At 45.3% G+C, this 27,773-nt stretch overlaps 1 protein-coding gene across 1 annotated transcript; it reads right to left on the bottom strand.

The window, feature by feature from the left end:
• Positions 1-8,452: 8,452 nt before the first annotated feature.
• Positions 8,453-27,535, bottom strand: LOC119464442 (venom metalloproteinase antarease TserMP_A-like). Its single transcript, XM_037725418.2, has 14 exons — positions 27,369-27,535; positions 23,059-23,231; positions 21,826-21,918; positions 21,514-21,635; positions 20,834-20,896; positions 18,373-18,539; positions 16,446-16,517; positions 16,017-16,138; positions 15,561-15,613; positions 15,157-15,265; positions 14,274-14,441; positions 13,412-13,553; positions 10,453-10,566; positions 8,453-8,624 (listed from the first exon to the last, which is right to left on the bottom strand). Exons 4-14 carry the CDS (start codon positions 21,572-21,574, stop codon positions 8,580-8,582), a joined length of 1,116 nt encoding a protein of 371 aa, XP_037581346.1. The 5' UTR covers positions 21,575-21,635; positions 21,826-21,918; positions 23,059-23,231; positions 27,369-27,535; the 3' UTR covers positions 8,453-8,579.
• Positions 27,536-27,773: the final 238 nt, after the last annotated feature.

Consider the following 27,773-nt stretch of genomic DNA (forward strand, 5'->3'; position numbering starts at 1 on the left):
GCAGTAGTGCGATGAATGATGCTAGTTTTAAACGTGCGCGTCATATGTACACTGGGATCAAATTTTATATGTGCACTTCAAATAATTGCCAGCATATCACCGAATAAGAAACGAAAATAGAAAATTGAAGACTCATTCGAAAAACGTTCATAAGGTGACTTCGCTGAAAAATGAATAGGCCAAAAGTTTCATGTCTGAAAGGTCAAAAAAAAAAAAAAAAAAAAACTAGACAAATGATTCCATTCTGCAATGCGGTCATTCCCATTTCGTGCACTAATATGCTGTGGAGTCCAAGTTCTCTGCTAAGTAACGGTAGCCATCTATATGATAGTAAAAACACTTTTTTCTTACAAAGACAGCAAAGCAATCCTCGCGACAGTGCTTTGATTTACTAATGTTAGCGTTGGCTGAAAGAGAAACATAACGGGAACTCGTAAAAAAATGCCATCATATTGTCAAAGCAGAAACACGCCACATATTATGCTTTCGTTAGCGTCTAGCGGTAATACGGCTTTCTGATAAAAGAGCATTCAGAGTGTAATTTTGGTGGCTTGCGGACCTTACGTTTTCTTATGCAGACAAGCTTCTTACATAACCTTTTCACGGCTGTTTTGAGACTCGCTTTAGGCGTCTTGTTTTCCTGAGGGCACGTTTTTCGTATTTGCGCAGCTTAAGTTCTTGACGTCTACAGGCCTTCATGATAGAGTTTAAGAATGCCGCCTGCTACCACTGTATATCATACGCTGGTCACTTGGATGGTGCTCGGCTCTCTTTCTCTCTCTTTCCATTTCCACTCTCTCTCTTTCATCCGTGTACCCCCTTTCTCTCATGTAGGGTAGCCAACCAGACTACTTCCTGCGTAACCTCCCCGAATTTCTATGCACTCTTCTCGTGCTTTCATCTTGTGTATTTGCTGTTGTCAGAAATGCCTTATTTTCACGTAGATAACGTGACCACTAATATAACGCGAAGAGGGACATTTGGCCTCTCCGAAAAAGAAAAAAAATATTACTAGTATAGCGTGAAGCGATGCTGCAAAATAAGCAGGAAAGGACGCATAAAAGCCTACGGCAGCAGTGCTTTATTCGCCGTCAGGTTGAAATACCGTTGCAAATTATATGAAAGTACGAGTACTGGAATCTTTGTCACTATCAGTGAAAACGACGTCGTCTTCCGTGAAATCCACTAAGGTTATTGAGCAAAGGGGCACTTCGACAATGCCAGCGACACTATCGATCAAGGCCTTTCAATGCGCGGCTATGCACCGAGCGACTTCGAAGACCGCTCGTTTAACGCGCCTAGAGTTACTGCACGTGCTACCAAAGGTGGCCGATCATCTTGCTCAAGGTTGCGCTTGATACGTTGTAACCACATTGGTGCGGCTTTAACAGTGCTGTGTATGACGAGAACACAGACGGTGCAAGATACACAATGGCAACAACCAGCTCGCCGTGCTTGCGAGTGGCGAAGTGGTGGTGTGGGCGAGCGTAGCGAGCAGGTGAAAATAAAAATGCGCGAACACCTAAGCACGTCTTATGGCCAGCGCCATTGGATTGCACATTAATGTGAAATTGAACGGCACTGAGCGGTCATTACACAATGGTGCATGCGCCAGGGAAACGCACGTGGTCATAGGCTTGCAGACACGTATGCCATTACCATGGCAGATAAAAAACAAATGGTGCCTCCGGCACATTCCTCTTTAAATTTTTATTTTATTGCGATAACAATTATATGGGCACTCCAGGCGCATTTCTGTCGTCGCCGCTGGCATCGCCGTCGCCGTCGACGTGATGTTCCGTATAAAGTTCCGACGGCTGCGTATTGCGCGGCTGCCCGGGCCCAATCTCGAAAGCCTCTGCGAAGGGGACAGAGTCTTCCACGCGCTGTGTTTTCGCGGCTTAGTTCGCGTTGATGCGAGAGGCGGCCGCCGCGATGCCTGGCTCCAGCGTTTTGACAGCGAGTGTGCGCGGTCGTCTAGTGAGATGTGTTCATGCTTGCTTGCGCGTGCGTGACACCATGCTTAATAATTTAGTTAGTAAGCGAATGTTCACAAGTTTATACGGCGGATAAAACTACTATTCTTACCTCGTATAGCTGTCCACAAATTTGCTATCACAATCGATGCTCCGCCTTTCGGACGAAACTGCGACTTCTTTTCTATAGCCGTCGATTGTATCGGGAATCATTTGGTTCCTTTTCTTTGCGACTGATTTGTCCTTGTCAAATTCAGGCTGGCAACCGCACTGTCGTAAAGACCGTCAAGCACAGTCTAAACTATTAAGAAAGTGGAAGATTCGCCAGAAGGGATTAGCACTGACAGTGATAGCAAGGTCTACCATTGCCCTTGGACTCTTTCGTTTGGATCCCCTACTCTGGGATTTAGGTACATGGTTGTTCGCTCCACAGTCCAGAAATTTCTTATATAGTCCAACCAAATGCCCTGTTAAATGTGTATATTTTCGTGTTTTTTGTGTGTTTTCAATTAAAGATTATTGATCCTTCCTTATATACTTATATAATTGCTTTCATTTCCACATATAATTTCACCTTGCAACAGCGCTTACTCTATAGCAGTCTTGAAAACTTTCTGTCGTTATAACTTGAAATAATTAACCCGCCCATTTCTTAGTCAATCGTCCTTGCTGGGTATGAGCCACGAGTTGTACGGGCAGTCGCAACAACTTTTGGAACTATACGCCTGTGCGACATAGTGGTGCGACGAAACACGCAAGGCGAGCCCTGCTGGGTACAAGAAACCGTGCCTGGCAGCTACGAAGCGTGTCTTGTACGTGACCCGCCGAGGTGGCTCAGTCAGCTAAGGCGTTGCGCTGCTGAGCACGAGATCGCGGGATCGAATCCCGGCCGCGGCGGCCGCATTTCGATGGAGGCGAAATGCAAAAACGCCCGTGTACGTGCTTGCGTTGTAGTGCACGTTAAAGAACCCCAGGTGGTCAAAATTATTCCGGAGCCCTCCACTACGGCGTGCCTCATAATCAGAACTGGTTTTGGCACGTAAAACCCCAGAAAGAAGAAGTGTCTTGTACGTGGGGAAATAATTAAATGGCCCCTCATGAGGCCCCATTGCGAATTTCAGTTATACACTGGAGGCTGTAAAGCGCCCTTTAAGAAGCGTTTTTACCGAAAGAATTTTTCAAATCAGTTCATTATTGGAAGAGATAGAAGAAATTAACTGTCCTGTTATTATGCCGCCAGGAAGCGCGAGCCACTGACAACGAAGACACTCTCTCCCTAGGTCTCCAGTAGCGTTTCGAAGCGGTGTTCCTTCCCTTTCCACATCCCGCAGCTGAGGGGCTTACTGCGGCGTAAGCACCACCTACTATCTTGCGGCGTTGCGCCAATTGGTTCATTAGTCATGGTGAGTGACCAAACGCGCTCAGCGACGAGGAATGGGCGCGTGTGACCGTGACTCTCTGGCTGGGAACGCGCTGTATCGAGAGTGAAGGAGCACGGCGGTTTTGAAATTTCAGCTGTTTTCGTGACGCCCAGCGCCTTAACACTTTGCAGACACGATCGTCCATGCGGCATGTGTACGCTATGTTCGCTTGTTAAAAAACGTCACAGTTTCGCCCTAAGGGCGAAGCAATGAATGCGATAGCAACACAGCAATGTCATACGAAGTAAGGTGAGCGGCTTTGGTAGCAATATGAATTGTAGTAAACATGAGCTGATTAAGTAAGCAGGTGTGCTGCGGCGTAAGTAGACCGACATGAAGAGAGACTCGATGACCACGAGGAGGCGCGTGTGAAACGGTGGTGTTGATGAGAAGCGCTTCCCGTGGGCAGCGCGTGCGAAGGGACACACCTGGAGCGCTGCACTGCCGATCCGGGCAGCATTGCATGTGTAGCGTACGTTGGAAAATGTGGCCCGACTATTACTAACTGATTGAACAAGCGTGGTGTGAGCGCGCACAAACATGAATAGATCACACTGAATGACTGCAGACAACGACTGTCAAAACGCTGGCAGCGAGCGCATACGCCGCGCAGCGGGCGAAGGTACGTGCGGTCTATCGCTTCAACGGAAACTGAGCGGCGACTGCACGGCGCATAAAGGTCAGAGCCGTGTGGAGATAAGAGACTGTGCGGACGAGCGACGAGCGCGGTTGTTGGCAGAGAAGTGCCCCCCCTACTCTCTCCGGCGCTGGCTTTCCGCTTCCTTGCTTGCGCGTGGGAGATTGAGTGCGTTCGCTCTCCGTGATAGCGCGCGTCCCCGCACACTTCCGCTGGGGCATACGGCGCGCGGCGAAGATTTTATCTATACGGAACCTCACGGCGACGGCTACGGCGACGCCGACGGCAGAAATCCGGTTGAAGTGTCCATATAATTGCTATCGCAATGAAATGACCAATTCTAGTGAGGGGCCTTTTAAGGGTGTGCTATTCCGTACGCTGAGGCAAGCGTCCGTAGCCTAATGCTTCGGTGTCGAACCTCTGTGTTAAAGGTCCTCTGTTCGAATCGGGCCGTCGCAAAATCTTAGGTTGATATATATATATATATATCCGGAACATCACGGCGACGGCGAGGATGACAGTAAAAAATCGGCTAGAAAATTTTATAAGTTTAATATTTAATAAGAATATGTAATTTATTAAGTATAATAATTTAATACTAAATATTTCTAATAAGTTCATATAGATACCATTCGTGCTAATGTTTTTTGTGGTTTACTGAATCCAATGAACCAATGTTGTAATTGTTAGTGAAATTCTGTCCTCTCGTGCGAGATGTATGTACGTTGTATATGTATTCCTTGGCATTGGTTATCACCGCTGTTGTAACTGTGGGGGCTGGGACCTCTGTCAGGCCTTTCGTGCCTTTAGTGCCAGTCTGCCTTCGTTTCGACGAGAAATAAAATTCATTCAATAATTTATATCGCAATAAGAGGTACATTTCTAAGGATATCCTATCTCAAAAAGTCTTGCGGCTATTCGTAAGAAAGAAAGCTTTGAAGTTCAGGTTACCGGAATGGTCCATAGACATACTCAGTTGAGCCGCACAGAAGACTGTGAAGCAAAAGGGAAGCATAATAAAAAAAGTTGTCGCAGTTTCACCTGAAAGGCGAAGCATCAATTGCGATAGCAAACTTGTAGAGAGCTATACGGAGTAATGATATTAGCGTTATCAGCTGTATAAACTTGGACATGCAGCAGCATCGGCAACACGCAGAACTGTTGTCGACGCCATCAGCGTTTTGCCCGCGTTCGCTCAAAATGCGTGCGGCGTTGGTGACTGTTGCCGGAGCCTCTGATATAAATAGGCACTGCGTGCCGCAGCTAAACGTCGCCTCCCTTCCCTCCCCCTCCCCCTCCCCCACGGCCTCTCGCTCGTCGGAAGAAGGCGCGTTTGCTCTACATACATCACATCATCAAATCAAATTTATTTCACATCCAATACATGATGTAGGCGGCACAGACAAAAAGCCAAAATCAATTCGGCTTGACAGGGGTCTGCGCCCCTTTCAAAATTGCGTAAAAAACAATAATTGATTGTGATTGTGAAGGAGAACAGAGACGCCTACTTCTGCAGCCCTTAAGCGAGCACGGCGCAGAACGCGCGTTTGTTCTCCGCCGTGCGTTCACTCCCCGTGAAAGACGCGCCACTCGCGCCCTTTCACTCGCACATACAGCGTTCGGCGCGCGGCGACGATTTCTTCTCCAAATGACGTCATACGGAACCTCACGGCGACGGCGACGGTGACGGCGACGGCGACGGCGACGCCGACGGCAGAAATCTGCTTTTGAGTGTCCATATAATTGCTATCGCAATAAAAATACTTCTACTCTGCCAGCAACCGCACTTCTACTTCTACTCTGCCAGCAACCGCGCTCGTCGCTCGCTCGCACCGTCGCTTATCTCCACACGGCTCTGACCCTTATGCGCCGTGCATTCGCCGCTCAGTTTCCGTTGAAGCGATAGACCGCACGTACCTTCGGCCGCTGCTTGCTGCCAGCGTTTTGACAGTCGTCGTCTGCAGTCATTCAGTGTGATCTATTCATGTTTTTTGTGCGCGCTCACACCACGCTTGTTCATTCAGTTAGTAATAGTCGGGCCACATTTTCCAACGCACGCTACGCATGCAATGCTGCCCGGATCGGCAGTGCAGCGCTACAGGTGTGTCCCTTCGCACGCGCTGCCCACGGGAAGCGCTTCTCATCAACACCACCGCTTCACAGGCGCCTTCTCGTGGTCATCGAGTCTCTCTTCATGTCGGTCTACTTACGGCGCAGCACACCTGCTTACTTAATCAGCTCATGTTTACTACAATTCATATTGCTACCAAAGCCGCTCACCTTACTTCGTATGGCATTGCTGTGCTGCTATCGCATTCATTGCTTCGCCCTTAGGGCGAAACTGTGACATTTTTATCTTCCACTGATCGCTCTTTACACGATATTTTTATTCATGCTAACAATGACACTGCCCTTAAAGTTTTCTGTTATATGGACTACTACTTAATTCTTTTTAAGAATAAGTGCTTTATCTCGTATGAGCATGCGCAAAAGTGGGTTTTCTATGATTTTAATAATCAGGGCAAAGGGCTGACATTCACATATGAGCTTCCAGAAGAAGGAAGGCCGCAATTTTTAGATTTACGCCTGAGTTTCAGCGAAAGCTACGTCTGCTGGGCGTATTCCCCGCGCGCACAAAAAGAACTCCTCGTTTAAGATAATTAAGAGGGGCATTGCAACACTCTGTTTGGAATCCGTGCTTCGGTAGTCGTGCAATCACAATGTGCAAGCTAGTTTGGATCTACAATTGGGAAGGCTTTTTTCAGCCGGCTCCCCTTGGTCGGTCGTCGTGTCAGTAGCGCAAGCGCTCCTCAAAAAAATGAAGCGCCGTTCTTGCAAGAATGCTGCGGAAACCCTAGTGGGCACTAATAAGGTGGTTCCGTACATGCGCAAGGTCACACATTTCCAGAAAAAAGTGGCTACTCGGTTTAACGTGCCGATGATTTTTTCAGTCTCCAAAAAGCTTTCACAGCTGAACCGTCGCATCACTTGCGCAGACAAAATGTGGGTTAGCTGTAAAAAGAACCACGAAAAGCGTCCTGTTAAGTGTGCCAAAAACGTCGGGTACGGGATTCCCCGATCCTGCGGAAAAGTATACATCGGCCAGCCGGGGCGGTGCGTCAATGACCGACTCGGGGGGCATGCAAGAAATCTACCCAATAAGGAGAAAACACGTCTTGTTGACCACTGCAGCATCTGTCCCACTTGTGAACCACGTTTCCATAACGTGAAAATCTTAGGCAAGAGCACGCTGAAAACCGCTCGTGAAACGTTAGAGACTTTTTTTTATCAGGAAAGGAGGTCAGGGGTGTGTTAGCGATACATCGATTGCACGGTAGAATGCAGAAATGAAATTCCTTTCGCGCCTGGTGTAATCACTTCCCCTTTTTGATGGTTTCCATATTCCTTGTAACGGTGCGCCTGCGGATATATATACCTGTTGGTCTGGCTTCAAGAAATCAGTTGTTAGTTTGCGCCTGTGTTTGTCTTCCTTTATGTTGTGCCGTCCGGTTGCGCGCTATTCAAGACGGTTCTCATGTCAAAATGCCAACTAGCCCAACATTCAACTGTTTTAAAGTTATCAGCACCATGAGTTCCCACTTGTGTATAATTTTAATCGGACACTTGACGCTTGCAACATGGCAACATAAGGACAACGCACTGTGCCGTACCCGCAAGCGTCCGGCGTGGCTGATGAGCTTTCGCTTACCAGATGTGCGTGTCACGTGTGGTGCTTGTGACGAAGCAGTATTTGTTGCAGCTCATTGTGTGCACGCGCACTTTAGATCCACGCATAAGGCGTGCGTATTACATGTCATGAGCGACAGCAAACTGAAGACACAAACGATCTGTGCAGACGTGTTCGCGTCACTGCCTAGCTGAACACGTAAGCAGTGCTTGCTGGCAGCATTGCTGATTCTGACTTGGGTATCAGGATCTCATTTTGGTAAACGGGTCAAAGTGTAACGTAGATTCGGAGCAATGTGCGACTTGAATATTGACTCAGTGGATGTCGCGAAAAACATTCCCGCTCATATATTTATACTTTGTGCGCTCGGGAAGCCAAGGTTTCTTGTATTAACCTTTGGGGGGAGGGGGTTATATAGCCTTATAACCTCTCCCCGTCGGTGCGCCACTGGATGCATCTAATGCATCTGTGTCTTCCGTATGACATAGTTACACGTGCAGCGATACGATTGTGATATGCATTGCTGTGTAACTTTAATCTTAATGATTTAAAAGGTGCTAGCTACGTACGAAAGTGTTACATACACAGAATTTCACAAAGTTTCAGAAACAAGCGTTTTTAAGCTTGTAGCAGTTATATAGCAATTTAGAATTACCCATTTGGAAAAAGTTGGGAAATACAGACGTGATCGATAGTGGGTAGCATAAATAAATAACGCAGCTCGTCAAAACAAGAAAAAAAAACCTTTATTCTTGGCATTGATTTTCACGATAGCGTGATTTCCGCCATTAACGAGATAAATGCAAGCACGTCACAGTGTGACGCATTTTGAAGGGGTTGATGTGACCGTGAAAGTGCTAGCGCTCCCATTTGAAGTCGCCGCAGATACCCTTTCGGCAAGTCTGAAAAGAAAAGCGTAATTTAATGATTTCGATCGAGATATTTGTGCACCCTAAAGGGTAATGCGAATTTCCGTAGACCAGCCGAAATAATTGAATTGCGCACAGTGCAGGCTTTTGTTCACCAGTGAAACAAATTCGCAATGCAGTGTACCAAACCCGTCATCATTCAATAAATACATATGTGAGACTTCTCACGCTTCAAGCGCTTTCTCCTTATAAGCAGACAATTAGCGCTCCGTTGCTAATTGACGGTCTTTATGAATAAATGTGTTCTCGATTTCCATAAAAAGCAGTGGTCTTAATAGAAGCTCTCGCTGCTTGTTATGCACCATGCAAAAACAGCGGCCCGACGTAGCCTTACGCAATTAGCCTTACGACGTCGCCTTACGCAAAAAGAGCCGAGATTTTAGATTTGCGGTGAATCCCATTTTGCATGGATTGCATCGCAACCAAGGGATGTAGTCGTGCTATTTCGAGTACCTGCTGGACACTTGAACTCACTAGGCGTGCAGGTGTTTTGTGTGCGCGCTATAGCACTCCCTGAAACGTCTTCTAGCGCTTCGGCAGACGTTTAGGATAGCACGAGGATGAAGCAGAGTTTTGCGGTGACAGTCGGCAGGGGAACTCTGGAGTTTGGGACTCCGGGTGCGTTCTATATTTATGACATTTCGTTCAAGTCATTACTGTAACAATCGCAAGATCGCATTGCTGAATGCGCTAACTGAAGACCGAGCGAAATATATAGCGCACATTATTGTCCTACCTTCTAGAAGGAGGCATCTTGTAAGCTTCATTGGCAGTCAATGCGCATTGGCTTTCATGGAGCATACGCTGCTCTATGCTCTATGCGGTAGATAGAAAGTCTGTTCGAATAATAATAAAAAAATGTCACAGTTTCGCCCTAAGGGCGAAGCAATGAATGCGATAGCAACACAGCCATGTCATACGAAGTAAGGTGAGCGGCTTTGGTAGCAATATGAATTGTAGTAAACATGAGCTGATTAAGTAAGCAGGTGTGCTGCGGCGTAAGTAGGCGGACATGAAGAGAGACTCGATGACCACGAGAAGGCGCGTGTGAAACGGTGGTGTTGATGAGAAGCGCTTCCCGTGGGCAGCGCGTGCGAAGGGACACATCTGTAGCGCTGCACTGCCGATCCGGGCAGCATTGCATGTGTAGCGTGCGTTGGAAAATGTGGCCCGACTATTACTAACTGAATGAACAAGCGTGGTGTGAGCGCGCACAAACAAACATGAATAGCTCACACTGAATGACTGCAGACAACGACCGTCAAAACTCTGGCAGCAAGCGGATACGCCGCAGCGGCGAACGTACGTGCGGTCTATCGCTTCAACGAAAAGTGAGCGCATAAAGGTGAGAGCCGTGTGGAGATAAGAGACGGTGCGAGCGAGCGACGATCGCGGTTGTTGGCAGCGTAGAAGTGCGCCCCCCCCCCCCCCCCCGCTCCCTCCGGCGCTGGCTTACCGCTTCCTTGCTTGCGCGTGGGCGAGATAAGAGACTGTGCGGACGAGCGACGAGCGCGGTTGTTGGCAGAGAAGTGCCCCCCCCCCCCTGCTCCCTCCGGCGCTGGCTTTCCGCTTCCTTGCTTGCGCGTGGGAGATTGAGTGCGTTCGCTCTCCGTGATAGCGCGCGTCCCCGCACGCTTCCGCTGGGGCATACGGCGCGCGGCGAAGATTTTATCTATACGGAACCTCACGGCGACGCCGACGGCGACGCCGACGCCGACGGCAGAAATCCGGTTGAAGTGTCCATATAATTGCTATCGCAATAAAAACGCGGTAAACACATACGCATGTTGGAGCTTCATACCTTGCCTTCACCACACTGCATTCCTTCGGGGACGAATTCCGTAGTGCACCTACCAGGGCCATAGTACGTTCGCAAACAGCATTGAAACCGGCATTCTTTTAGCAAGTCTGTTTTCTGAAGAGGAAAAAAAAAACGTGAAACATTACTCAACGTCCCATTCTTTTGTAACACCTCATAAATATACACTGGGATAATAACATTCTAGGAAAAAAGACAGCAGACTCGAGCGATTCCTTCGACCTTGAGCTCATTTACTGGGATAGCGTTATCACTAAATAAGAACCGCCAATTTATTTTTACATGATTGCGTGTTCCTCAAAGACTTCCGCTATATAGTTACGAGAGAATTGCCAGGAAGTCAATGGTGTCAGAGCAGTTGTTTGATGGGACGGGGTGCGGCTGAAAAGTAATGTAATAATTCAAAACAGAAATTAAAAAAATAAATGGGTCAATTATTGTTTAAACGTCCCTTTTAAATACTGTTATATAGGACAGCTTCTACGCTATGCGCACAATGCCATACTCTTCTGCTACAGCACTGCTTTTTGCCGGGCCTCCGAAACGCGTGGACAGACGCCACTGCTCTCTAAGTCGGTATGGAGCGTACTATAAAACGTACTAAGAGAAACGAATTGCCCGCTTCAGCCCGACTAAATATAGAAAGATCCCGTCGTTTCTAACTGGTTGATATCCGCTGTACTTCAAGGAGCTCTGCCGTCCCGTGAGGATTAGTGTGATTTCGGGAAATTGTGACATCAGCACCATGAGCACATACCGTAAGCATAAGTTGAATTGAGAACAGTAAATAACTCATCAGAATGCTTGTTCGCGTCAGGATTTATGCTAATAATACGTAGTGTATACACGGCTCCAGAGCCGTAGCCTGAGTGGATATTTTCGTTGGATGCATGTTTTCGCCTGCTGGAGTAATAGCCGTGTGTGTACTTAAACCTTATCTCTTGTAGTGAGCTACTGTGTTATTTGCATGCATGAAAAATTTTAAATATGTTGTGCGATAGCAGCCTGGCACTCAGGTGCATATTACTGCAGTAATACAAGGTAGGTTTCCAGCAGTGGTGGTAGGACGCAAAGGTTCACTTTTAAAGCGCCTGACTTTCTTTTGTTAACTAACCGATGATTTCTTGTGAGCGCCTTAGCATTTTCGTCGACCAATCCCGAAGATTGTGCAGTTTTTAGACAGCGGTAAAAACTGCATGCTGGTAAGATACCACCGGCACGACCACGACCAGTTCCGGAGGTAAGAGGAGCATTCTCGCATTCTTCCCTTCCAACGGCTAGCGTTTTGAGACGTGGTCGCTGAGACGCTGCGCCTCTGGTTGAAGACGCAGACGCTGTCGTTTGAAACGCTGCGCCGTCTGCGACCAGCGGCGGTCTCAAGACGCTGCACGCGGTTCTGAACTGGTCCTTGAGGAAGGGGGGCTCGAATCACTGGTTGGCTCCCGTGTACAGGTAAGGAAAGGTGGCAGAGGGAGTGCCACCCATAATACATCGTGCAATATAGTGCCACAAATATTAACCCAATAAAGCGTACTAAACGGATCTCTTGATAGCTCTTAGTTATATTTTTCGTTTCTCGATGGCGATGGTGAAGCTCAGGTTGAGGAAGCGGCCTGAACCGAACAGAACCTCACTGACGAATAAGGTGGTAGTGAGCGTAACGGAATGGACGGGCGGACATTGCAGACCCAGTTTCGAGCACTTGACTGGCAGTTGCAGTAACAAAATAAACTATGGCATAAAGTTGACCGAGCACGTTTCTTCATTTTTCGCCACTCTGTAAAACACAACTTCAATTATTTACAAAATGCGAAAGCGCTTATGTGACGAGCCTTGAGCTCATGTTGCAGAACCCTCGGTGGCGAAAATTAACCGGACACGCGACGTCTTTCATAGCTCCCATGAAGCTTCGGAACCGTTAAACTTCAGCAATCAATAATCAATCAATAATATCTTCTAGAAGAAGTGACAAGTAGGGCTGCATAAAACTTGCGCACCGGAATAAAGTCGGCGAAATTAGAGTCTATACCGCACCACACACTAATGCGAGCAATGGGCTAGTTAGTTATTGTCATCATAACAAGTGGTTACAGCGCTAAGGAAGACGAAGGCCAACATGAACTACCCGGCCAGTGTATACAGCCTGCGAACTTGTATTTGTTTCTGTCGTCTTTCACAACGTAGGATGTTTAATAATCACACAAGACATGCCACTATAGAATACGTCATGGTCAAATGTTGAGTCAAATGTTCCACTTAAATCTGTCTCGCGAGGAAGAAACAAAATTGAACTAAAACATACAGTCGCAAAAAAAAAAAAAAAAGAGCCGCACTTTCGCCCGAAAGGCGAAGGATCAATTGGGATAGCAAATTAGTAGACAGCAATACAAAAGTAAGGATAGTAGTTTTAACGGCCGTATAAACTAGGAAATATTCGCTTATTAGCTAAATTAACGAGCATGTTGCCAGCGCGCACAGGCGTGAGGAAGCGCGGCAGCAGCATCGAGTGAAGTGACCTTCGTGCCTTCTATCGCTTCAACGCAAACTCAGCTACACCACACGCACAAAGGTATGAACCGCCTGCGAATAGCTTTCAAGATACGGCACGCGATACCGCGCGCGGCAGAGCAAGGTACACGGTTTTGTGCCGGAGTAGAATGCCGCCCCCCTCCCTCCCGCGCTGCCTCCCCGCTTCCCTCCCTGCGCGCGCGAGATTGAGCCGCGATCGTCGGTTTCCGATGCGTGCGGTGAGTGTAGTGAGAAACAGAGTTGCGAAGAACTTGTACCATTAATGGAATTCCGCGTCCATGGTTCTTCATCAGAATATTGCAGTAATCTTCGGCGCTGATCAGTTGGCCTGGTACTTTACGATGAGTCGCCATGTAATCCTTGTCGGATTTTTCGTCCAGGCATGTCTGTGGCAGTTGCGAAGAACTTATACCATTAATGGAATTCCGCGTCCATGATTCTTCATCAGAATATTGCAGTAATCTTCGGCGCTGATCAGTTGGCCTGGTACTTTACGATGAGTCGCCATGTAATCCTTGTCGGATTTTTCGTCCAGGCATGTCTGTGGCACGTACCTGTAATAATTTTGACAGAACACCCTGCATTCTTTAAAATAAGTGAGACTCCAAACAAGAATATTGCTTCAAACAGAGCGCTACGCTCACTGACTGAGTCATTTCCCCCAGAACCTGATGCTCATTCCACGGCCTTAACTTACGGTGACAGTGCATTTCTGTCCTTTATCGTATAGACTCGTGCTGGGATGCAACGCGTCAGCCACAGGAGGCACATTCACTCTCACCGTATTTGTTGCTGCGCGCGCTTTGATGTCATGTGGCTGTAGACTACGCGATATAGTACAGCCGTTGAGACAAAAGCTCTGTCTTTCTAGGACAAAGTCTACGGCATCATTTGTTGCTCGCACTACCTCGTTCATTACAGTTCTAGTCAGCAGAATCACGGGAAAAGCAAGCAAAACATGGCTTCCAGATGTACTGTGGTATTGCTAGCGTTGTGGTAGGTTTTCTTAGTGTCAGTTCAGTATTCTTTATTTCAGGCGACAAACCCCCCAGCTCAGCCGAAACCTACTGCTTGCATACCCCATGGCGCAGTCAGGGCACTTCCCCGTGAACACCTCCATTTGACTTGTTTTGTGATTGTTTCTAAACTGTCGCTTGCTCCAGAGCTTTCTTTCCTTCTTCCGTGATCGACACAGAATTTTATGCCTACGTGAACATTCGCGGTCTTTGTTCTGGATCGAATTCGGTGTTCCTTCTCGATTCACCAAGCGTTACCTGAGTAGTGCCCGTATCTGGGCTTGGCTGCATGGCGACAGCTCGAACTTGTTAGTGCCCCCGTCCGTGTAGCTCATGAGGTAGCCCTCTTCCCAGGGACAATCTTTCGCTCCGGCGTGGTTAGGTATGGATTTAATTCTGGGATCACCGTCATGGACTGAGCCCAACCTACAGTAGTCCAGAAAATACATGCGCACATTACTAAGACTGCAAATTGAAAAAAAGAGCATTGTTAACCGCTCTGACTCCCAGAATATTTCCTGGAAAAAAAAATCCCGCATTTGCTTACACTTTTCCATGGGTTCGCACGTCACGTCCTCATTGAAATAAAAATAAATATATGCTCTATTTTTTAGTCTCAATGTGGACATTGAATAAAAAAATTTCGAGAAAGAGTTTTTCTCACAATGCATAAACGAATACAAAAATATTATCTCAACGCATGACAGAAAAACAAGTGTAAACTATAGAATAATATGCACGAGTGTCAAAACTCAGCAGTAGGCGATGACATGAGACGACGATTAAAACAGTGGAAAGTTGGTAGAAGAGCTTGGTTCACCTCCCACCTACGTCAACTTGTGTTTTCGTCCATCTCCCTGTCTCTTTTTCTGATTGATTATTCCGTTCAATCAAACATGACAGTTATTTCCCCCTATGGCTTTATTGTCAGTGTTCTTCGTACGGCCGTGCCGTAATTAAAGAGAAATATACCCTCTGAGCTCCCCTTAACCATGTCACACACAGCGTCGGCGTCACACGCAGATTTTATAGCATCACACATTGCGCTAACACAGTCAAAAGTTGTCGAACAATCCGGTATAATATGTACGGGAACTCAATCGGACAGTGAGGTATTCAAATGGATTAAAAAATCACATACGTATGCGCAAGTTCGTGAGCGGCAGGGTAGACTCCTTTGAAGCTGCCAGCCGGGTCTTCACCAATGGCAACATTCTGGTATGTACACAGCGTTCCGACGAATGCCAGGCCTGTTCCAGAAAAGGTGGTCAGCGTTATGACAGGGGACCACCTTGTTACCTTGTGTGTGAGTAAAAAGTTTTGCTTTTCTGTTCTTTTTTGAGCAGGTTCTTTGTTTTAGACTCGATGGTTCTGTGGGAGTGCTAGTTCCTCTTTGACCTACCACTACCCGAGTGTTGTCCCACTAGAAACCTAGTGTAATATACGATCGTTCTGTGTATTACTAGTTCCCTTGTGCACTTATTTATTGCATGCACTTATTTTCGTACACGAAGGCGCACGTATTTTCGGAGTCGTGACGCTTACCAGCGACGCCAGTGTCGATAGTTCCAGAAAGCGAAATAGATGCCATTTCCTGGCTGTAAAGTGAAATAACAATGTGATAGTCATGGTAACAAACAAACTGTTTATAAAAAATGGTAGCGTTAATTTTATATATTTCAATAATTCTTGCCGCCAGAGCTCAAGGGCTCTTGGCCGACACCTAGGCAGGGGTATTCATCCTAATCCCCGAATAACTCGCCGGACTATCAATAAAGTTATCGTTATTCGTTCAATAATTCTTCCCGTTCTAATAAATGTTTCAACATATCTTACGGATAAAAAAAACGCGTTATACAGATCTGATTTCAAACTATTTGCTGATGGGCCCACAATACTGCGGAGCTCTTTTCATGCGTGTGGTTGGTGCAGAAGATTGCTGGCTGTAAATTTCGCGAATATTTCAATTAATATATGTAAATATATGAATAGAAGAAGAACCTGGTCATCAAGTAAACGGCGTCGGGGTTTCCAGGGATATTTTCGTCGACATATTCTGCGAATCTCTTGAGAGTTCTGTCAGCAACTAAATAACCCTCTTCCCTTACTTCGTAGTCGCCATCCTGAAAAAATAAAGGTGTAAAAAATAAGTGCTGATGATAAAAAATTATTACGGCATAGGTAGTCAGAATTTATTTCCGTCTTATGTATAGACTGCTTAATTACGTGACATGCGTCCATAACTTTCACCTATAAGAAAACTTCTGCCGTGATACCTGACGTGCGATTTATCTACCGCTGCTCTGCAATGTACACACCACAAAAAAATTCGCATTTGGAAAAATTGTGGTTCAGGTCCATCACGTGCCGCTCTGTAAACGCACCGCAGAGTTTTGTTCAAGAAGAATGCCTTGAAAGTTTGGTACTTACTGTATTGCGAGTAATGCCTACGATTTTCGTCCTTATTCTCGGGTTCTGCATTCCTTCGTACCATATATTCACCTGGAAATTTAATGCGATGATCAAAATTTCGGCTGGGCATTTAACAGTCTTCTCAAGAATGCTTCAGCCGAAATCATTTAAAAAAAATTACCTGCGCTTTTCCACCAATGAATCGTAGTGCTAGTGGGGATTTTAAGCGTTTTTTAACGTGCACATCGTGTTCAAACGTTTTATACGAGACTCTCTTGCAGCACAGAAAGAGTTAATTTCTTTTTTTTTCAATTTCGGTTTTGTTGATCCATCTTTGCAACGTGTTCCTAACAATAGAGGCGTCTCCCTAAACGTAAAAACGTTTTACCATTAAAGGAATTATTAAGTTCTCCCAAAAAAGACAAGGTTTAAAAATTGTTTCATGTCCATAATAGTTTTTCCAGATTTCGCAATAATTTTTACAGCAATTTGGTCTTACGTGTTTCTTATGGAACCCACGAACACCCAAGGGCACGTATAAAACCACCAATGATTTCTTCATTATGACAGCTGACCCGACTAATTTTCATCAAACTGTTGCCTGCATAAACTTTATTTCGAATTTTCTAAAGACGTCCCACAACTTCGACACTGACGCGAAGGGGCTCTCAAACTTTTCAAAATTTTGCAAAAAGTAAGCACCAAACTATTACGAACACAAAGCAATTCTACAAGACTATTGTACTTGCTTCGTTTCGGACTGCGCCCGCCGTTCGGAGGATGACGTATCTATCTTTGAGTGGAATATTATTGTCGGTATCAAGTTCGGCACCAATTACTTCATTAAGATTGAAATGCGTCAAGCACATTATGTGTGTTCGACAATTATTATAGTTTTGTATTATTTCGTACTTTTCCTGCAAAGATTTTAGTGCGCTTTGTGCTCCGTGCCTTTTAAGCATAAACGTCCGTGCGAACATTAACTAGCTCATGCAGGAGCATGTATAAAAATATTGCAGTGATTCTCAAAATATACTTTACAATGTTTGTGGAATCACAATTCACTTCTAATGAGCGCTAACTTTATCTAGCGTGTCTGCCCGCATCGTTCCGGACACAGTGAAAAGAAAACATTGTGGCAGTGCGTCGCTCATATAATTATTTCCTCGTCGAATGCTCATTTGGACTTCCTAATTCTTTTCTTTGTGAATCTGACCGCCAACGCTAAAGCGACCTTATTCGTGATTGTAAGATCGAAAGCAATAATAGTGGGCGAACCAAGTAATTGGCTAACTTGTTATAGGATCAGAGGTAGTGCAACGAACGCTTGGGCTCTGTCTTCATAAACTATGAAGATATGAGATAGTAACTGAGGAGTTTTGGCTTTTCTGTAAAAGTACTAGCTTTCACAGAACACCGGCTACCGGAGATGTGAACTGCAGCTACCACGCTTGTGATGACACCTTGTGCTCTTTGTCCAATTAACCGTATTAGACACGTTTTCGTGTTATATGGGTGTCCTTGTCCAAGAGTATATATAAACGCAGCATGTTAAGAATTAGGTCACGGCCAATAATTTACACAAGTCCCCAAGCTGAGTATGGTTAGTTACTGATATAATCGCTATAGCTACGTGGGCTCTCTAGGTAAATAATTTGATATCAATTCGCGCCACCAACCAAATGTTTACGTCTCCGGTAACCCGATATACCGCGAAGGTCAGTAGCTCTACGGGCAAAGGGAAACTACCTAATGTGGGATTATTCACTCACTATTTTTTGTATTGCCTAACGCTCTCTACTTGTGAACGAAACACTCAGAATTTTCACTTGATTTCTTAAGTGACCAGGGTTAAATGATAAAACATAAGACATCGAGACAAACATCGCAAGCATTGAACAGAAGATGCACAGGACACAGGCCGCTCAGGAAGAGTGGGGCTCACTGCGTTCATTAGGACGGCGATGTAGGCGATTAGCTCTTCGTTTGTCTCGAACTGCCTCTCATGGCTGCTGCAAGAAACCACGTGTATTTCCATGACGTACTCTTCGGGTAGCTCCTTTTTCGCCGGTGGTGGTGGTGTTGTTGTTGTTGGTGGTGGTGGTGGCTGAGCTGCGAGGTGTACAGCATCTTACATCCCAATTCAGGCGCCAGATTATTTTGTCCCTCCAAAATTTAGTTTCACCGCTATTCTTGCACCTTCAGAGTTACGAAAAGCGCACGGCTGCAAAACGAATTAAGCATTGACAACTTCGCGCTGAGCTTTGTAATGTTTACAGAATGTGGACTACATGCGAGAACCTTCTACAGGAATGTCAGATACGAGAATATCAACAATTTATTAGCCTAGCATACTCGAAAAGGAATATGTCTAGCCTCTTGAAAAATGAGCTTGGTGTAGACACTGCGAAAAACAAAGTGAACCTGCTGTATGCAGGCGTATGGACCAGAGCAAACACTCACCTAAAAACTCGTTTCGCTAAAACACTTTATGCATATTATTCATATTTGCAGGACAGGCCCAGTTAGAAGTGCTTCAAAATGTATGGAGGCGTTTTAAATATCCATATTTTCATCAGTGCTTTCGTTTTTGATGCACAATCACGGCTTGCATAATGGCGCACACAGAACCACAGTGGACATTCAACTCCCACCGAGAGATGACTACCGTTTTGTGAACCAGTTCCATTGATTGACAACTCGCAAGTGCGACCATTAGCTGCAGAATCATCGCTGCTATGAATATTGCTATTTATCTTCTACTTGCAATTAATTTGTGCCGCACCAGTATATCTGGAATAACGAGGTCGTACAGAATGCACCGAAATTTCTTTAATTGTGCCAGATACGAAACTTCTATTCGAAAACCGAGCGTGCTGCAGGCGCCAGTGACTGGGGGTACTGACATGGCACCAGTGAGCAGCAAAATCATATTTTTATTCGACGCGTGCTTAGATATCACCTGCTATGCCACCTATGGTAACTTCTCGTTCCTAGGTATTTTTTCTGTATTGTCATGGGAATGAATAAGCCTCAATCTTCAAAAGGAGCTAAGATTGGTAAATTCGACTGAAAAACGGTGCTCGTATGAAATGCTGTCAATTTTAGGGTTTGTTCTCGATACCGTTCTAAACAAAGTGGCACTTTATAGTTACTCTCGTGGTTCATAGGTGACGCGACAATCAGCAGACCCCGACGCTTTCTGCGAATCATACTGACCGGGTTCTGCAAAATTGGGCCTATGGACATTTTCGCGAATGGTATGGCTGAAGAGCTCGGGATATTACTATGAAGCGTACTTCCCTTTGGTACAGTGCATAATGACTCAGGGTTGACTATGGAAGGTTGTCTAACGCGTGCTGATTGTTCACGCGATCGGATCTTCTGCATTAACTGATACTTTGTGGTGAATCCTGACTAATGTCTTTGAGTCGGGAGGCGTACATCAACGTACGCAACAACCCCAGCTCCTTCGTCTTGTCCGCATGGAATCGCATGCGGAAGCCAGGTGCTGTCTCCTCAGCCTCATGTTGTGCCAGTGCTTTTGTTGTGAAATGGGGTAGTGCATAACGTGACACATGTAACATGTTGCGTGTGTCAATGTTTGCAGCAGGTTTTCTTACAACAAACATTTGTCTATCATATACTCCTGGTCAGCGACAGGGATCATGGAGTGGGCTTACAGATGGCTTTCCTTGGGACGGCCTGTAAACAGAAGCTGTGGGGTTGCGGCATGCCTCTGATACACCTCATTAGGCCAATTATTCGTAGTGTTATTTTTTATTAGCGTGTTGACACATGCAAATCCAGTTGTGTCATTAAATGAAAGAAAGGTATGCCAGAAGCTGCCAAACAGACGGTACTAGTGAAAGCAGATCGCCAATATGGCTGTGGTACGTGACCGTCTGCTAGGATGCTGTGACAGCCGTTTAGTGCGAGTACTTTTCCAAGCGACTGCAAGCGTTTGACATGTATTGAAATATATGAACATGTTTTTTCAAGAAACCGATATTTATCAAAATCGAAGGAAGTTACGAAAAATCTTTACCCACCATCATTCTTTACTGATTCGGTAGGAAAAATACAGACTATCAAGTTTAATTGAGTTTGAACAGCCACGAATGGCCATGTTCAGAACATTTTGTAGAATTCTCTTATTTGGCAGACAAAACAGCAGCTATAGATATATAGGTTGCTTTTCTTTCAACTTATGGTTGTGCAGAGTGCGCATGCTGGTCTCCATCACTGCGTCTCTTTTTCTCTACCACCCTGTTTTAAGCGTGTTTTTGTCGTATCAGTAACGAATTACAAACTCGACGAAATATACACCCACGGAGTTACCCGGGTCACGTCGTTCCAGTTTACCTACCAGAAAAAGTAAGTAAAGAATAGAATGTAACTCTTACTCGGCTGCTCCCATGGCACGTTGAACCAAGGGACGTTGAAGGGGACGATCCAAGTGTTAGCCGCTGAAAAAGAAAGATGGCAGTAATATCTGTCGAAGAAGCACGTCTTTCTAGCAGTAAACTTGTTGGCTGGGAAAGTGCATGAATGAGGATTCATATGAACTACGCTTAGAGTTTGCGCCCAATGAGACTGAGCTTGGGTTCAACACGTGCACTCACGGTGCTTGCGAGACTGCTTTTTATTGCCTGCGATTCTTTTTCTTTAATCGCGCAGTTCTCGATGCTGTCTTTGAAACATCGTACGGATTCTTATTTTCAATATTAGGCCAATATGCTTCTGCCTACCACTCGGCATTATTGGTACTTTGTCTTGAAATTGTAATGAAAATAGTTTTGGGACGTTAAACAACATCAATCAATGAAGTGTGTTTTCTGGCAAGAATTTTCATTTTACATCATGAACTACTTGAATCCAAGCATGGCAAAAAGCGAAGCAAATAGGATCAACCACTTTTATGAGCCTCATTAGTGCTGCTCGCAAAAATAAAAACACAATAAAATAACAAAAACTTGCCTTATAGTCTTTTAAGGCGAATCATGCACGTCTAAAAAGGAGCATAAGACTGGCGCTGTTCGAAGGTGGATACAGATAGCGAGAAATAACCAAGTTCAGTACTAACGTTCGAGAAAGTTTCGCTTTATGTCGTCAATTTCATAGAGTTTATGAAGTAATTGCAGCATCTCCGGAGCGTTCGCTTGATGACATTGGTTTTATCCTCAATGTCGGGCTTAATATACCTTCCTGAAAAAAAGAGAAAAAATGCCCATATGACAAACTCGATACATCAGTTATTCATCTAAAATATGCAATAGATGGCATCACATTTTGGGTGCATCGTAATGTTTTTGGGACCAAAGCCTTTTTCGCTCGTGCGCTGGCATATTTCACTGCGGTAAATTTAACTAAGGAAGCTGAGGAATGATTCGCTTACCACTTTCAATGCGTGGTCGTCTTGGTAAAGCATAATCGAAGATTGGTACTTGCTGTCGTGGTAAAGGTTTTCTTCTATACGAGATCCATTCCACTGGATAAAAAAGGACCTTTATTCAACATAAGCAAAATGAGGATTTGTCCTTCAGTGACGACAATAAAGGGACACTAAAGAGGAACACTTTCTCACTTTGCGCAGATAATTTATGGCAGATAACGCAGAAAAGATAAAACAGAGAAAGTGCTGTATTGTTTAAAGACTTTGGCCTTCATTTTCGTTTGTACTAATCAAGTGCTTATCGCGAAATTAACAAAACCAACTGCCGTTTCTCGAATATCGTGCCCAAATCCCAGCACCGGTAGGTCACTGTGACCATATGGATTTCAAAGCAATTTTTGCTATTTTGATCATTGGGGCACTGTAAAGGTTCTCTAAACTTGCGAAGTTCAGTCTGTGGCTCCTTTACATTGCAATGTAGTTCATTTTAATTGATAAAATATTGCTACGTCTGAGCACACTCAGTCAAAATCCATGAAATCATGGTCAGTTGGGCAGGAACTCAACGGTGTCGTTGTAACCCGTTTCATTTTTGCGTCTGGGATGGCTTATCAAACCTCTTCTCGCGGTAAAAGTGTCTTTTGTCAGGTATTTCAGAAACGTAATTGACTAACACAGATCTAATTGCTTTCCGCTTTAGTGTCCCTTCAATGGTAAGCATCGAAGTCATAACGGGCGAAATGTTCAGAAATGTCAGCAGTGTTCTCCTCAGTGAAATGTAAATTGTCATCCAGCCAGCTCGTACACGAAGCTAAAAGGAAACCCATACGCGTTTCTCACAAAGAAAGCCTCGAAGTTGAAAGATCCGCCCTGGTTCGGGATTTGAACCTAGGACCGACGCCTGTACGCTCTATCATCTGAGCTAACCCGGAGGCTACCACTACATTTTGATTATCCCAGTGCTTCGAGCTGTCGATTAATTCGCCCTCAGTCAGTGATCGCCTGGCATCCTGGTTAACTCAGATGGTACAGCGACTGCTCTGGAAAGACATTGGTCCCGGGTTCAAAACCCTGATCAGGACGGATATTTCTTTCAATGCCAGGCTTTATTTCTGGGAAATTCGCATGGGTTTCCCTTGTAGCTACGTGCTACCAATCGGATGGACGACATCTTTCCTTTCGTGAGCATTCCTCCCCCTTGCGCTTTTCTGCGGAACTCATTTGCCATGTTCTCACCAATGTGTCTTCGGACTGCCTGCCGGCATTGGTCGTGAAGAAGAGGTCACCGGCCAACACTGAGCTCCTCTGCAGGTGCAACGTCATGTCGTCGTTAATTCGGAGGAGCAGCCGTCCGTCGTCGCTTCTCTGCTGCAACAGCTTTGGGTAAACTAATTCTTCCCTGAGAGAGACTTGAAAAAGGAAGCGCGAGATCAGAAATGACGCTCTGTACTTGAGAAATCGGGGAACACATCTCGTTTGATTCTTTCAGGGGCCGAATTAAACCTGTTGAGTTTCACCGCATTTCTTACCTCTTCGGAATGATAAAAAGCGTACAGCTGCGCTTTAGATTAAGAGCTTTTAATTCTTTAGTGAGTTTTCTCAAGTTAACAGAATGTGTATTTCAAGCTACAAGAACAATCACACATGAGAACCTCAACTCTTTCATGTCTAGCACGCTTGAAAATTATGACTTACGCAAGACATTGTGAAAAGCGATTAAACATAGGAACCCGCTGCATACGACGACGTACTCACACTGAGCAAAATACGCAACCCTTTACCGGCCCACTCGCTTTCCTAAACCGTTTTGTGCATGTAATTCAAACTCGCAGCACATGCAATTGCAGCACATTTCCAATCAAAAGTGGGAAGATGCATGCGACATAATTTAAATCTCGTTACTTTGATCAATGCTTTTGCGGTCGTTGCACTTTGTTGGAGTATACAATTGTGTGTGTACATAGCACCTGAAAGTGCTAATGTCACGTAGAAATATGCACCAAACAATAGAGGGCGCTGAACTGAAATTGATGCATACGGCGAGTTATCATGTGACATTGCGTACGTCGTATTTCTGTCCTGTTCACAGCTTCTGCAACTCTTCGAGAGATATGGGGATCGATATATCGATATAGCTCTCAGCTTTTTGCCATGCTGGCTGTACAACACTCTGGTGACCTAAATGACGCCAGTGCATACTCAAAACTGTATAATCGAACAAAATGTCGACATGCAGAAAAGTTATGATGGAATAAAGTTTGCTTCCTGCGGTTAAAGCGGTTGGGAAGTGGCGCTACAAACTGCAGTATATATTTTTTTATTAATTGCAGAGGACTTTGGCGATTCTAGTTTTCAAAGGAGGTCATGATTGGTCTTTCTCAGTAAAATAGCACGAGTTCTCATAAAATTCCTGCCACATCGTGCTACCATTCAGTTGCATTTCGGGACTTGAAGGGTTCAACAAGCTCTGACCATTTCATTTTTTTCTATATTCAGATGAGCAGCGTATAACACAAGATTTGTGGCAAACACGATACTCATCTTTTGCAGTATTTATTTTGCAAAAGCGCTATTAAACAAAATATTGCGCCTGGACAATCTAAACAAAGCCTTCAGGGCCTTCAAAAAAGCTAGGAATGATGTGACGACGACAAAAAAGACGCAGTTTCGCCCGAAAGGCGAAGCATCAATTGCGATAGCAAATGAGTAGAGAGCTATATACGTAATAAGGGTAGTAGTTTTATCGGCTGTATAAACTTGGACACATTCGCTTACCTATTGAATTAACAAGCATGGTGTCAGCACGCACAGGAAAATATGAATCGATCACACTCGATGACCGCAGACAACCGCTGTCAAAACGCCGGCGTGAGCAAGCGCGGCTGCAGCAGCGAGCGAAGGTTCGTGCGCTCTATCGCTACAACGGAAACTGAGCGGCGAAAGTACAGCGCATACAAAGGTAGGAGCTGTGTGCATATCGCTTGCAAGATACGGTGCGCGCGACCGCTCGCAGCAGCGCAATGTACAAGTGTGCAGTTGTTGGCAGAGTAGAAGCCGCACCCCCTCCCTCCCGCCTGCCTTCCCACTTTCCTCCTATCGCGCGCGAGATTGAATCGTCAGATCCCATTGCGCCGGGTCGCTAAATGCGCAGTTGGTTCCGGAGCATCACGGCGCTCTGTCTGTATGTGCCTCCCTCGCACATACAGCATACTGCACGCGGCGACGATTTTAACGCGCTTGGACTTCATACGGAGCCTCACGGCGACGGCAGAAACCCGCTTGGAGTATCCATATCATTGCTGTCGTAATAAAAAAAATGGCAGACTTAAACTGTGGTAATGCGAATCATTGCGCTAATCATTGTCGCAGGAGACACCGACGCACGTTGAGCTGTTGGGGCCCATGCGACCCTAAAGACGCTTTGTCGTTTTCATATTGCCTAATGTTTTTAGACGTCGAACTAACGAACGAAGGAACGAACGGACAAGCAAGCGAGCACGTTCCCTTTAATGGGGATCATACACTATTTCCCCTGTTCGACATACGCAGTTGCACATACGCAGTAGCACATACGCAGTGGCACATATTTTTAAAGTATGCTATCTTCGGGATCGCCCAATGTAAATGCCAAGACACACGCCAACAACGAAGCTGATTGGAAGACTGCTTTACATTAAAAATAAAATTCACAGGGTCTCTTATGTTATCCCTAAGACGACTTGAAGGCGAAAGCACAAGTGCCGATCCATTAAAGATGAACACAAGACATACTTTCACATTCTCTTTTACACATTCTGGCATTCCTCTTAATTCGCTTACTCATTGTGTTATTTCGCTTAGCCATGCGCCTTAATTCAAAGGTTCGAGGGTTCTACTCGCATCCAAGGTCGTGGGTTGGAGTGCCCTAATTAAGTCTATCTTAATTACTTATGCCTTAATTACCTTCGCGTTTCTTAACACTAAAGGTCGAGGGTTCGTAGCTTTTTTATACCTTTCGTGTCGCCGATGCATTTTCGCTCAAGGTCGACTGACTCATGAGACATATAATGCTTTCGCCTTAAAAGCTATGACTACAACTGGCGTCCTTGGGGAGCAAATTGTAGCTACCGCTGAATTCAGGTTAGTATTGCAGTTTGCGGCTTCTGCTATGGCGACATGATCTAATAGATCTTCGGTGAGGTGCGTAGACGGATAGACTGGCGACCCTATGAGAGCCATAGTATTTCATAGCAGCCGCAGCTGCAAAAAGGGTGAAAAATAACAGGTTATTTCCACAGAAGTCCTGCTGCGAAAGAAAAGAAATGAAGGCCAATGGTCGCAGTCGCTTTGCTGTTGTTCTGTGGATAAACATAACGTCGGCCTGGAATACAGCTCCAGAAAGTATAGCACAACCGACTGAAGGACGCCATTACGGTGACAACATGTATCCTAGGGCACAGAACATATTAGGGTGACCGGATGACGCCAATGTTATGGTGACAAATACCCTGTAGCACAGGGATATCACGCGTCACGCTTCAGAGAGCCACGCGTCAGCTGAAAGACGTTACGATAGTCATCATCAACCTATTTCTTGTCCTCTTCACGATGAAAGTTTCTCCCAGTGATGTTCAATTTTCTCTGCAGCACGTCAGCTAATTCATGTACATTTTCTAACCTTACTCCGTCACCTAATTGCCCGTCACCATCAACTGCATTTTTCTCCTCTTGCAATCTGTTCTGTTAGTCTACTGCCAATAGTAAAGAGTTGCAAATTTCGTTATAGGAAGTAGAGCAGAAATTGTGTCTGTGCTTGCTAGTCTGAATAAATTACATGAGGACGCTAGGAGAGAGAATTGAAACATTAATCCAAAAGTTTAATTCCAGGCTATGCTGTGACACATGCCAAATATAGTCACATTTAACCTTAGTAACATGCACCGAGAGAATTCGCCATCCCATATTTGTGTTGAAATCAAAATTTCAGTCTGTATCAGTAGTTAATTGAATGAATTGTATTACTGGGTTTTACGTGCCAAATCCCTGATCTGATTATGAGGCTCGCCGTGGGGGCGGGACTCAGGGAAATTTTGTCCACCTGGGGTTCTTTAACGTGAACCTAAATCTAAGTAGACGAGTGTTTTCGCATTTCGTTAGCATCGAAATGCGGCCGCTGTGGCCAGGATTTGATCCCGCGACCTCGTTCTCAGCAGCCCAACACCATAACCACTAAGCAACCACGGCCGGTACAGTGAATAAGTAGTTTTTTTGTGGCCTACGCAGTGATCCATAAGCTAGGAGCGTTATCTGAAACGAGTAGAAGTCCACATTTGTCGTAGAATCCGTGTCCCATAAACATTTGTGGCTGACTACTCATTAGTGCCCACTGAAACACCGAGTCATGAAAAGTGGGTTTTATAATTATTGTTCACTGCTTCAACAAAAATATATGTAGTTTGAACATTGTTCTATTGGCGCAATGAGAATATGCAATTTTATTCTTATAGAATTTAGGTAGGCCCTAAGTACACTATCTCTGCCAATGTGCTTAAATATTTGTGACTCACCTGCTAATATAACGTTGACTAAGCTGACAAACAATGCTAGAAGGAACATGCTCCTGAAATGTAAGCCCCCAGCGACAGATCTTCCGTGTAGAAGCACGCAGATTTCACTGCAGATTTTCGTTATATACATGTTTTCATGTGGCATTACCAACTTGACAGACAGCTGCTGTCGACAACACTTGATGCGAGTTTCTAACCTAAAGCAGCAAACCAGGTCTGTTATATATTTACCTGAGCTTGTGTCGGTGTATTCATGTCGCCTTGAAGACGGAATGTAAAAGGAAAAGGGGCTAGCCTGTCATTTTATTTAAGGCCAATGGTAGGGGACCTCACTTTTCTTTATTCACTTGTAGGTTAGGGCTATACGTACACGCACGGTTTGTTATGAGCAACTGCTAGGCTTAC

Source organism: Dermacentor silvarum, chromosome 9, assembly GCF_013339745.2.
Source record: "Dermacentor silvarum isolate Dsil-2018 chromosome 9, BIME_Dsil_1.4, whole genome shotgun sequence".
Lineage (NCBI taxonomy): Eukaryota > Metazoa > Arthropoda > Arachnida > Ixodida > Ixodidae > Dermacentor > Dermacentor silvarum.

Bases quoted from the DNA above. Each gene is read 5' to 3' on its own strand.
- LOC119464442 (XM_037725418.2), bottom strand. From the start codon at position 21,574: ATGCTGCAATTACTTCATAAACTCTATGAAATTGACGACATAAAGCGA. The intron at 13,554-14,273 runs GTAACGCTTGGT...AAATTATTACAG, and splicing joins CAGATACGGGCACTACTCAG to GTACGTGCCACAGACATGCC. The intron at 8,625-10,452 runs GTATGAAGCTCC...TTTTCTTTTCAG, and splicing joins TGCAGTGTGGTGAAGGCAAG to ACTTGCCGAAAGGGTATCTG.